We start from the raw sequence: 12,184 nt of genomic DNA on the forward strand, positions 1-12,184 counted from the left end.
TACTACATTTGTATCTTAAAAGATAAAAAGAGCTCTAAAAGAAATAAATAACTGCAACTGTACCTTGAGCAAATATTTTATGAGGACTGAAGTCAAGTTTAATAATTCATCTCTCCAAAGGGTGTAGCAATATCAATGTTTTGTTTCATTTTGATTTATTTGACAAGATGCTTCAGAATTTATACAAAAAATATCCATGGGTAAAATACCTTCATGAATATAGGATTCAAGTAGAGTAAGAAAGACCTTGTGATTAAAGTATAGAATTGGGATTTGGGAAATTTTGACTCAATTGCTTATCAGAAAACTCTCTGTAAATTTGGGCAACTCACATTATCGTCTCTTACTCTAAAAATGGGAGGTTAGTAAGGCACTTGCTTCTCTTTGTCTTGCCTCTATCTCACTTATTCAGATTGCAAAATCGAAGGCTAGAGACTAAATCCAGCTACATTTTTCTACAGCAATGCTATCATCAATTATAAGCTTGGCTGCTAAATACGTTTGTCCAGCACAAAAATTAAGACACACTAGAAAATTAAGAATCTCTCGATTCTCTTCATAATAAATAAAACACAGAAAATTGAAAAAAGCCATTCGACATGTCCTTGAAAAAAAAAGACAAAAAATAAACACTTTAAAATTATTAACTACTCATTCAATAATATTTTTTTAATTTCTTAATAAGATTAGAATGTTAAAGAGGATGAACTGTGTTTCAAGTAATTTCAGTTTTTTCAGGTTCAGTGTGAGATTTTTATTTTCATTTCCACAAGGGAAGGAATCTAGAGCTGAAGCAGCTTAGAAGATTTTTTTCAGTTCATTCACTGAAGTAAAAGTGGGGAGGATAAAACTCATTTTAAACAAACTCTAGATTTTCTTTGTTTTCTTTAGTAAATCAGAAGTAAAATAACAATTTTGGATAAAAATTAAAAATCTCTGTCAACTCAAAACATAATGTTCTCATTTGTCTTTCCAGTTTGAATTTTTCTATTTCTAAATAAAACCGAAATATACCTCATTTAAAAACACAAATGGCTATTTTTCATTTGTTATAAAGTCAAAATGAAATATTTAACATTTTTCAATATTTTGCCCAAAAGTGAGTACCCAAAATCTTTGAATGAGCTCATCTTTACAGCTGACCAGAATCCACAGTTTTCACTGAAAAAAAAACCTGAAAATCCGTCAGCCATTCAAAGTGAAGAAAGAGGAATTTTTAAAACTGAACCAAAAACCTAATTTAAGCACCCTAAAGCACAGAGTAGTTTTCAAAATGTTGGACACAATGGAACTCTGGAAGGAAAGCCAACATCTACCCCACATGTTCATGGTTTCATTGCTATGAAACTACCACTTCCAAAAGCTTCCCCAAGCTTTACATTTAAATAGAGAATTAAAATATATACGTGGCATCATTGGCACTTTTCAGCACTTTTTAACCACTTCTCCTGTACACAAAGTCCTCAGCAACATCAGTTCTGTGCATACATTTTGTCCTAAAGAGAAAGCACTGTTTTTCATCCATATTTAGATTGTAATGGTAAGATAGACACAAATTATTAAACGATTGGCCATGGCTTCATGTATAAGCTTTACCTGCCTATATCATCTTTTCATCATTTATATTTTAAGCATATTGACAAATGCCTCACAGGACTGCTGAGGGCTACCTTCTTCGTGTGTGCTCTTAAAGAAAATGTTAAAGATTTTTTTGTTTGGTTTAGGGGAGGTAAGTTTTGATAGTGTTTAATTTCACTTTCATTTTCAGCATATCACAGTACTTCTATGAAAATGGAAAACAGTAAGAAACAAGTCCTGCTGTTTCTGTCTAAATCAAACTCCTGGCAAAGTCATTTCAAGATTTTTGTTTGTTTGACAGAAGTGGAGGTTTCAACATCAACATGTGCCAGCATAACCCCCATTATTTACTGTGAACTACATCTAGTCACTGTGTCTTCCAGAACAGTTTTTAGTACTAATTATTGTTTGCATTAGCGGAACAACAGAGAGACCTGGATTTTAACTCCCAAACTTAGCAGTGGATGAAGAAACAAAAGAAAAGAAAAGCTGACCTGATCCCAAAAAGCTTACAGTCTAAGAATAAAACAGCACTCGAGAAGAGATAAATGGCAAAAGGGCAAATGAGAAGGCTTTGATCAGAATTACAGACTACCACCAAGCTAAGCATAGTCATCATCTTATGATCAGTTTTAGACAAGGCGTGATTAATTTTCTAGTAGGTGACATTCTCTCATCTTCTAGTTATATGACACATGTTAACACAGCAAGGAGATCTTTGGGGTGCGTTTATTAAGAAGAAACGATACCAAATTTCTCATCTTTATAAGCATTAAAGAGGTCCTAATGTCCTTGTCCCCCAGGCACATGGATCCTCTGTCTGCAAGCCAAGTTTAGTCATCATACTTGTCTATTTGGTGCAAAAGCATCTCCATGAGTGTCACTGCCAAGAATTAACAACTTAAAGATTGTGAAGTCACTAATTGCATGGTAATAAACTTAGGCTATGAGTGAGTAAAGTCATATATAAGGCTGATATAAAGATAATGCTGCTGAAAGGGTTGCTAATACATAACCTCAGTGCCTGGAAAAAAAAAAAATGTTTTCTTTTAATAGTTTTCTTCACTTAACAGTTACTCATTTCAAAATGTCCCCCTCCAACTGTGTATAATCTGCTTTGGTGCAGTGCAGACAAAATTTATTCCTTTGACACGTTTATTCTTTTAATGGTTATTCATTTGAGAGAGTTTCACTGTGTGAATGTACATTTTAGTTTGGTGTAAAAGAAATTCATCGTTTTGACAGTTTTGTTCTTTTAACGTTTATTCATTTAAATAGGGCTTCAGTCCGCAAAGCTGTTAACAAGAAAACTCTAGAAAGAGGACACTGCAGGTTAAATAAGTCCATCATATTGAATGCTTCAAAGGAGTACAGCATACTCTCTCAGCAATGTAGCACCTACATAAAAACTTAATTTATCTTTATAACTTAACCACGAAATATTTTAGAAAGACAAGAGAAAAATGAGTGCTAAACAAGGTTTAAAAATCCTCCCTTACAGATGGCATTATAATTTTTGCATGTTAATTAACTGGCAGATGATTCTTCATCTGCATCTTTTCACTGTAGAACATTCATCCCAGTGTTACACACAGATTGCTTTTTTTTTTTTTTTTTTTTTTTTAATCCAGAGGGAAATCCTGTTTCCAAAAGGAAAATTTAATTAACTTTTGCAATGTAAAGATTAGGTCTTAGTTTAAACTAGTTCATGTCTCTAGCCAGTAGAGTCTAAACAATCCTCCCCATTATTTAGAGTTATCTTTGGATCTGATGAACCATCCCAAAGCTTTGCATTCCCTGGAGAAGGAGCCTGGACTACAAGCTCAGCCTGGATCCCGGGTTCTTACATCATTTCCAACAGTGTAAATCAGAAGCAATTCATAAGCTTTGTGGTTTTGCATCTTTTATGAGAAAAAACAGATCTGGGTTTATGTTCTTTAAAAGGGAGTTCAGAGTTGAAAAAGACACTACACAAATGAATCCTTAAATTTTATGTGAATTTCCAGGATCTAGTAAAAACTGCACTTTCATTGAACTTGAGCTGTTAATGATCAACATGGGAAATAGAAAGGCGTGTGAACATTTATTTAAATGTATTTTTCTTTGTATAGTTCAAGGGCACAGTGCTACTCAATAAATAAGCTAAACAGCATGCAATAAGGCCTGAACAGTTAATACCTCACAGTACATTTCTACCAATGACCTATGTACTGCTGTAAGGAACAAAAGTTTTTATCTTAGGACATATATAATCAAATAAAGAATGCAAGCATTACCTGCTCACAGTAAATAAACGCAAGATATTAGTCGCTGTAGGAACTTCATTAAAGGCATTAAGATAAAATAAATTATACATTTCCAATGGAAAAATTAACATTTTTGAAGTTTTACAAAATATTATAACCCAATTCACACTGATGATGATAGTTATCATTTCTTTTAAAGAATTTAAACAGCTGCTCATATGTGCTTTAAAAGCCATAATAGTGGTTATAATTTGTAAAGAACTGTGGTTAGTACTGCTTCCAGAATTTTGCAAGAAATTATGTAAATATATTTAAGGATGGTTACTTTTAAAATTTCTGAAAATTGGCTCCCTGGTAAAGCATACAAGAATAGATTTACAAGAACTAAAACATTCTAAATCACTAATGATCTGGGAAATAGTGAAGACATATTACTTATGTCTTAAGATTTTACCTGAAGTCTGAAATATGTCAGGTTCCCTGGCATTCAATTTTGAGTTCTCTATACAAAACATACAAATGTTTACAAGATAATTTCTATTTTATCGCTTAGATGATCTATACATTGAAATTTTGACTAATCTGCAGAAGATATTGTACTTAAGTGCCTTTTTATTCCAATAGGTTTTTTCCTCACAGTTAATGCTTTGTTTGAGTTTACTAGCTTGAATGTGCAATTCTCTGAAATGAAACTTGAGTAAATTTTCTTTACCACAGAGTGCTATGTTTGTTATTTCTGTTCTGATTTAACAGCCTCATGCCTTCTGCAGCAACTTATTACTATGGGGAAAACTTCAATAACTTGGACATTCTGATGTTTTATTTTGTTTTGTTTTGTTTTTTTCCTTTTTTCTCACAGTTCCAAAGACACCTCCAGCTAATGTAAGTGGTAGAAGTGGAAGGCGACATGAATTAGTAATAGCATGGGAGGTAAGGGACTCTTCTGATTAAAGATTTTGTTTCATGCTTACATGTAAGGGCAAAATAGTGCTGTACTGGGGTTTCCTTACAGCAAATCTTTGCAAGATATTAATATAAATTACTGGTTTTTAAATATATTCTAAAGTTTCAAAGTAATGTCCATTTTCATGTGGTTTGAGTAGAGGGCATTATGGCAGCAGCTCCAAAGCTGGGCTAGTTCATAAGTGTATTCTTCCTGATCTACTGCTTGGGTTCTTTTGACTTTTCTGGATCTTATGTAAATGTTACACCAGATGAAATAATAGCTAAGGAAAGAGAAGGAAAGCCTTATAACATTTTTAAAACTTAAATTAAGAAAGAATAATATTTTAAAAGTATTTAATAAAAATATAAAACTAAAAACATGTAATAGACTTTTATTTTGAGAAAATATTTGTAATGCAAGATGCAACACAGATATGTGACTGTGCCAGTGGGCAATTAGAGGAATGGGAGTTGCTTTATCTGCTAATCATAAATAACAAAGTAGAACAGAGACTTTTCTTGAGGAATTTTCAAAACTTCTATATCCAACATGAAGAGTTTCAGATTCAGAAAAAAATATATAAAACAAAGAAAAATTCCATCAAATAAAGACATGGGTTTTTAATGAAAGAAGTTTTAGCCTAGCCAACTTGAGGAGAGATTCAGACAGTAAGAGACACACAGAATTCTGCTTAAAATGGCAAATTTCAGAACAGCTGAAGAGGCTGTCTTATGTTGGTGTGTCTGCCTTCTCTGACACCAGATACCTGAGACAGCTAAGACAGAGCTGATTCTAGTTTGCTTCATAGTCTGTTTCTTGGGAAAGAATTTACTGAATCCCAAACAAAAACACCAGGTGGTTAGAACTGTATCTGATGTAAATTGGCCTAATCTTGGTCCTTAATATGATATATTAGTAGGTAGAATTCATATTGTCTTTACAGTGTTCCCCAGGTAACTGGAGTGAGAGACTATTGGAGTGTGTTATATCTCCCTCTCTGTCAAGGGTTGAAGATTTCTTCCAAAAGAAAACCAGAGACCCATGAGTGTCCCATTCTGCAATACAGATATGACAGTTCAGAATTAGCAGTTCCCATAACATAATTTTCAGTATACATTGACTTTTTTTCCACAAAGGCCAGCTGATGCTTCTTCGTTTATAGCTAAGGAGCACAAACTGCCAATAAGGCAGAAGATGTCAATCCTTCCCCCTTATTTCTTATTAACTCTTTGTTTCCATCAATACCTAGTACTGTTCTACTTACTGTTAATACTTGCAACACACTAGTGTTTCATGTACCTCTTAAACTGCATAAAGTCATGAATAAAATCAAGACTACAAAAACATCATGTAATTTCATTTGTGTCAGATATAAAATGTGAAGTAGATATGGTTACCTTTTTAATTGTTTGAAAAATTGCTACCATTTCTAATTATAGACACTGTCTCTTCAAGAAATGGTAAAAATATAGAACAAAACACAGAAAAATATGCAATTAAAAGCAAATGTTGAAATTTCTGCTATAGAACTAATCTTAGAGCATTGGATAACACTCCAACAACTCACTACAGACTACTATGCTGTCTAGTGTAGCCACTGCATTACCATAAGGCACAACCACAGTATAAGTTAGCACAGCTCCAGGACAGTCAGTCTGTGCTTTTGCAGGATCCAAAAAAAGTCTTATTGTACTTATACAGGCAATAGGAATTCAACAAAGTACTTTGAAGTAGGAAGAGATACTGAGATGGTGTATGGGTCTCTGGGAATTCAGCAAAAAGACTAACCTACCTAGGCTCCTGAATTATACTCAGCGGGTTCAATCAAATTTTTTTTCACACAACTTTAATTGACAGACTCTGTATTTAACATGTGCAGTGAAATCCAAGAGTTCTGATACTTCTCTTGTAATTCTGGCTTTTTTTATAGTGACTGCCTACTGCCAAATCCGTAAGTATTGCAGATACACATGGGTCCTCCTTTCCAACTCAAATGACTAGATTACAAAGTCTGTCTTAGTTTTGCCTCCTCTGCCTTTGGAGTCATGATTCTTCTTTTTTTTTTTTTTTTTTTTTCTTGGATGTGCAGTGCACTGTTTCAGAAGGATGGGTAGAAAATATCTTCAAGTGAGGTGCCTGGTGATGAGACATTCACTTGCACTGTGGAGCGCAAAGGATTCAGTGTCCCCTGTGCCCTTGATCTGATTCTGTAACAGATTACCCTCACACAAGCAGCCAGATTATGGTCAGACACTAAGTGACTGGTTTCTAAATTAGTAGAACCATACATGATCATTACCTCAAGTTTATTTTTCAGCCAGTGTCAGAAGAGTTTCAGAATGGAGAAGGATTTGGATATATTGTAGCTTTCAGACCCAATGGAACACGTGGCTGGAAGGAAAAAATGGTGACATCTTCAGATGCCTCAAAGTTCATCTACAGAGATGAAAGTGTGCCACCTCTGACACCTTTTGAGGTGAAAGTTGGTGTTTACAACAACAAAGGAGATGGTCCCTTCAGCCCTATTGTGGTCATCTGCTCAGCTGAAGGAGGTCAGTTCAACATGAAGTTAACCTGTATATTATGAACCATATTAAGCTATTTTTATATAATGTGTCCTATTATACCATGCTTTTTCAATCTTAAATTTCAAAATTCTTTGCTGAAGTGCTAAGTAATATTAAAGTTGTTTCGCAGAGAACAAGGTGAACTAACTTGCGAAGTTTACCCAGAAAACTAGTGACAACATTTAGGAATAGACTTCAAGCCACATCAGTCTTAACAAAATAAAAATCTCTTTTAATGAAGGTTCATCCCTCATATGAAATCTATAGTTTTAACTTTAAACTGGGCTGCTCTAACAATGAGCAAAGAAAGGCTGATATTTTCTACTGTTTCTGAGGTTTATGATATCTTTTTGATGCATTACTCAAACAATAACTCAAAGACTAAATAAATTCACTTATGAATGTTCGTTTCCTGGTTAATGGATGTTAAAAGTGCACAGAACGTAATTTTGTTCTTATTTTTATTCAATTTTTTCTATTGTTTTCTCTCTTTTTAAGCTCATTAGAATAAAATTTCTCCATTTACTTTAATGTATAAATATTCCATGTGAATTATAGGAATAGTTTAGAAGAACAAATAAATATTTATTGAAAATTTCTGTCAACTTGATATAACTCTCAACACTATTTTGTGGGGGGAAAAAAAAAAAAAAAAAGACTAATTTGTACTAGTAAAAGAAGTTGTTCTATATTGACAGGAGCCAGTGTATGGAAATTTCTGTACACACAAAAGTTAAATAAGTGTCATCCACAGGAACGTTTTGAGCAACTTCTTTACCGGAAGTCATATACTTCAGTTCTTCTTTACTATATTCTGAGTTATCTCACTGTCTTCTGTTAAAAGAATAAAGTAAGTACAGTTCTAGTAGAGATGGGAGGAATTTTATACTATCTCTACAAAAATGTAGTGTGAAGTTAATTGTATTTCATGTGAAGCTAGAAAACATTAAATATTATTCCATATTAGTCCACAATAAAAGTGTAATTTTGGAGCCATGATGTAGCAGAGATTATCTACTAGTATTTTCTCACAGTAATTATAGAGGTTGGAAATGCTGTTTTTGCTAAAAGCAGTTCCAGTAATTTGTTTGTGTTCCACTGTTTGGATCAGCATTACCATGTATTCATATTATTATGAAAATAATTACATTTTAAAATGCAAATTTGCCCAATACAACTTTAAAATCTTACAGATTACTTCTCTGCTCCTCAATGGAAAACGATACTGTGAGACCGATGGTGATGTTTTTATTCTTTAACAATTTCCTACTCTAATCAGAAAGTTCAATAAAAATAGAGTTTTGCAAGGGAATGGAAGCAAAAACCTTAATGGACTTTTTTTTTTTTTTAATAGCAAAAGATATTTTAACAAAAGATGAATGCTGAGTTGTAATAAGTAGTCCTTTGCTTATTGCTTGGACAAAACTGGAAAAGGAATAATCAGTAATATATAAATTAATTTTTCTAACATTTCTTTTAAAATATGAAATTTACAAATTAACTTAATGGAATTATTAAAATTATATTTCTCTCTGTGCTCCCAGACACTATCTTTAGAAATCAATTTCTCTGATTATAATTCAGTTCCTTAAAAGTATCTAATCATCATAGCTTTGATAATTCAGTTTCTGTATGTGTCTGTACAGTAGACTTTCCTTTGAGAAGAGGAATTCTGTGGGCCTGAATACTTTATAAGACTTATATCTGAGGAAAAAATAAACAATGCTGTGACAATACAGTGCAAAATTAATTTATAAAAAGCATTTCTCCTGAATAACCTTAGGTGATATACTGAAAAGTTAAAGGAATACTGAAAAAATTTATTACAGCTAAATTTTGGGCAATATGGAGACTGAGGACAACAGACATTTTAGCTTGCTATGAAAAAAGGGGGGACTGGTTTTGAAAAAAGCATGAACTTTCACACTTCAGGAGCTAAACAACTGAAGGCACATTTTCTTAAGAATTTCTATCAAAAAAGAGATATTAAATGAAGATTGAAACTACAATATATTATGGTCCTAGGGCTGATCCAGCAAGCCCTTAGCTTACTTGCTTTTCATTACACACACAATTCACTGCTCTTCAAACATCTAGAATAAAGGCCAAGTATAAAATTATTAAAAGTTAAGGAAACTTTATGTTACATATTAAGAGGTTTCCCACATCTACAGATGGATATCCAGTTGTTCACTCACATAAAAAATTTGTCTAAAGAAATCTACATCCTGTTGCACACAGAAGAAAAAAAAAAAAAAAAAAAAAAGGTTTGCATAAGACATGTTCTGGGCAAGGAAGAAATTTCTCATTTATTAAGAATGAATGCATCTCTCTCTCCCATATGACTGCGACTGCATATTGTGTGCTCTCTGATCTGCATTCAGAGCCCGTTTGTGATGGCTTTGAGTTGTGCCTAGGCAAGCGGCTTGGCAGCTGCTACTAAGATGTTCCCTCTGTGAACACAACTGATTGCCCTCTGATTACATAAAGTGTCTCAGAGGCAAAAGGCTTAAAACACAACCTTCTGAGTAAAGAATCTCAGAAAATGTGAGAAAAACACTTAACACTTTCTCATATGTAAGTAGGGGGATAATCCTTTAATCTCTAAATCAGATATTTTGAAGGTAATTTGATACCAATGGTTACTGAGGGATCAGTGATGGTGATAACCCAAAGTTGAAATGAGGAAAAAGCCTCACTCATTAAAGATGTTTTAAGATATTTCTTCTCCTTCATTGTCTTTTTGGCTTCATAAGAAACATCTCCATGATACAGCTCATAGGAGAGACTATCCGGAAGCTAAAAACGCAGATGAATGTAATAGAAGATTAGAGAATAGTTTGGAGAAGCAGATAAAAAGATTGTATAAAGCTAGCTGGATAACCTAGGAGGAAAATAATCAAACATGACCCGATGGAAAAGATGGCTTAATGCAGTAGAAAAGTTTGAAGGATTTATCTTTCTTGGAGACCTTAGGAAAGGAAGAAAGCAAATAATCAAGGAGAGCAGAAAATGAAAATGAAAGATATTTTAGTGAAGTAAAAGAGATTATGAGATCCAGGAACCAGTTCTAAAGAGGGAATGAGGATGATACACAGAAGATGAAGGATAGAAAAAAAGATGCACAATTATCTTCAATAAGAAGGCAGAACAGGACACAATAGATGTGTTAGAGCAACAGGTGAAGACAAGCCTGAACCTTTCATAAAGGAACCCTTTAACCATAGAAAGAGACCTCAGAGCACACGGAAAGCATAGCAAGTTAGGCTGCCTGCCAGAAGAAATGTTGCAATGTTCAGGCCTGAGGCTGAAAAGGAGCATGAACAGAGCAGGGAGAATTCTTCTGACTGTACTTTCTGCCAAGAAAATAATGGTATCAGATTCATGCTAGAACATACTGAAACAAAGCACTGAATGTCAGTGCAGGCACAGGTGATCTTGATCCATGGAGAATAAACATTGTAAAAGGCACAAGATATTGAAAACAAACCAATGAACAAAAACAGTTCCAAGCACTGTTTGTTTTAACATTTCTGTATTCTTTGGAGATTTTTCTTGATGACTACATTCCACTTAAATAGTGAGGGGCTGAGAATACCAAGACTACTAATGCAAGGTTTCAGTATGAGGGAAATTATATGCAATCTCTATGTGTGGTTTTAATTCACTGGAAGAGGAAAACTGGGAAGATCAGAAATATAGAAACGGAGAAGGAAATAGGACAGTGTAAATGTACAACTGCAAGAAGATGGAAAAGGCTGCACTGAGAGGAGTTGTGGCCAGGTAGACTTGCTTTAACAAGTATGACTAGACAAAGTGTGAGCTATGTAGGAAACACAAAATAAAAGTAAAAATGTTTGGATGTCATAACATGCTGATGAGGTGTTAACATATCAGGAAATAACAGAATATCCTTGGGTTCCACGTCATTTCAGGAAAGGGCAATTAAAGGAACTGGGATCCAAACTAGAGGTCAGTTGCCAATTGACCTAAACAATTTGGGTGCTGAGAAAGACCTTTTTAATTTTAGATAAATATTACAGGAGACTGATATTTATGAAACAGTTTAGCTGCTCAGAGTAGTTTGGATAGTAAATACAACTAATGACCTTGTGTTCCAGCTGTGATAATTAGCAGATTCTTTATCCAGTACTGACTAACTGAGAAGAAATAATGATACTACAGTCTTATTTTGATGAATAATTAAGACACTATAGAAAAGCTGATCATAACAAATAACAGTAGAACAAGTCATTATTAAACAGCAGGAAATTATTTAATAAGTTGGAATTAACAGCTGAGACTAGAAATTAAAGTGTTTTGGAATGTCCCTGAGCCAAAGGCACAAATTCTACCTGAAGTTTATACTGCAAGAAATGGTACATTTCTAAGGAAGAAGATTACATCTGAGGATCTAGAGATGTACCCACTAAAAGATATTCAGAATAAGTTGAAAACTTACAAAAGAAAATCCAAATAATTAGAAGAATAGCACAAGTATTTCAAAAGGTTAAGGTGAAAAAATAATTTTCTAAAGTTAAAAAAGTATATAAAGAAGGAAAAAATGTGACATAAATAAGGTATTGATATTAAAGATAATCAAGGAATAATCCAATAATGAAATACTTTATCATTTATTTTTAATAAATAAAATTATGTAGACAGGATAGCTAATAAGAATACAAGTGTGTAAATTTTTACAACTGTAGTGAAAACTTCTGGTATTGACAAGTGCTCAGAAATTCAACCCTTTCCAATTTAAGCAATGCAAATCTTGCTGTTCAAATGTACCATAAATTAAATTTAATCTGGTTTTCTATTCATGATTGCCATGGATGGTGAGATCT

General features: G+C 33.4%; 1 protein-coding gene across 5 annotated transcripts in view; it reads left to right on the forward strand.

Moving 5' to 3' along the window:
• CNTN5 (contactin 5) overlaps positions 1 to 12,184 on the forward strand; it is a 655,782-nt gene that overhangs the window by 622,250 nt on the left and 21,348 nt on the right. For all 5 annotated transcript variants that reach the window (XM_042793009.1, XM_032991061.2, XM_032991057.2 and 2 more), the window contains 2 exons: positions 4,684 to 4,754; positions 7,088 to 7,322. In XM_042793009.1, the coding sequence (XP_042648943.1) occupies positions 4,684 to 4,754; positions 7,088 to 7,322 (306 nt within the window). The remainder of the gene's footprint in view (positions 1 to 4,683; positions 4,755 to 7,087; positions 7,323 to 12,184) is intronic.

The sequence above is a fragment of the Tyto alba genome, unplaced genomic scaffold (genome assembly GCF_018691265.1).
Source record: "Tyto alba isolate M040663 unplaced genomic scaffold, T.alba_DEE_v4.0 Super-Scaffold_2, whole genome shotgun sequence".
NCBI lineage: Eukaryota > Metazoa > Chordata > Aves > Strigiformes > Tytonidae > Tyto > Tyto alba.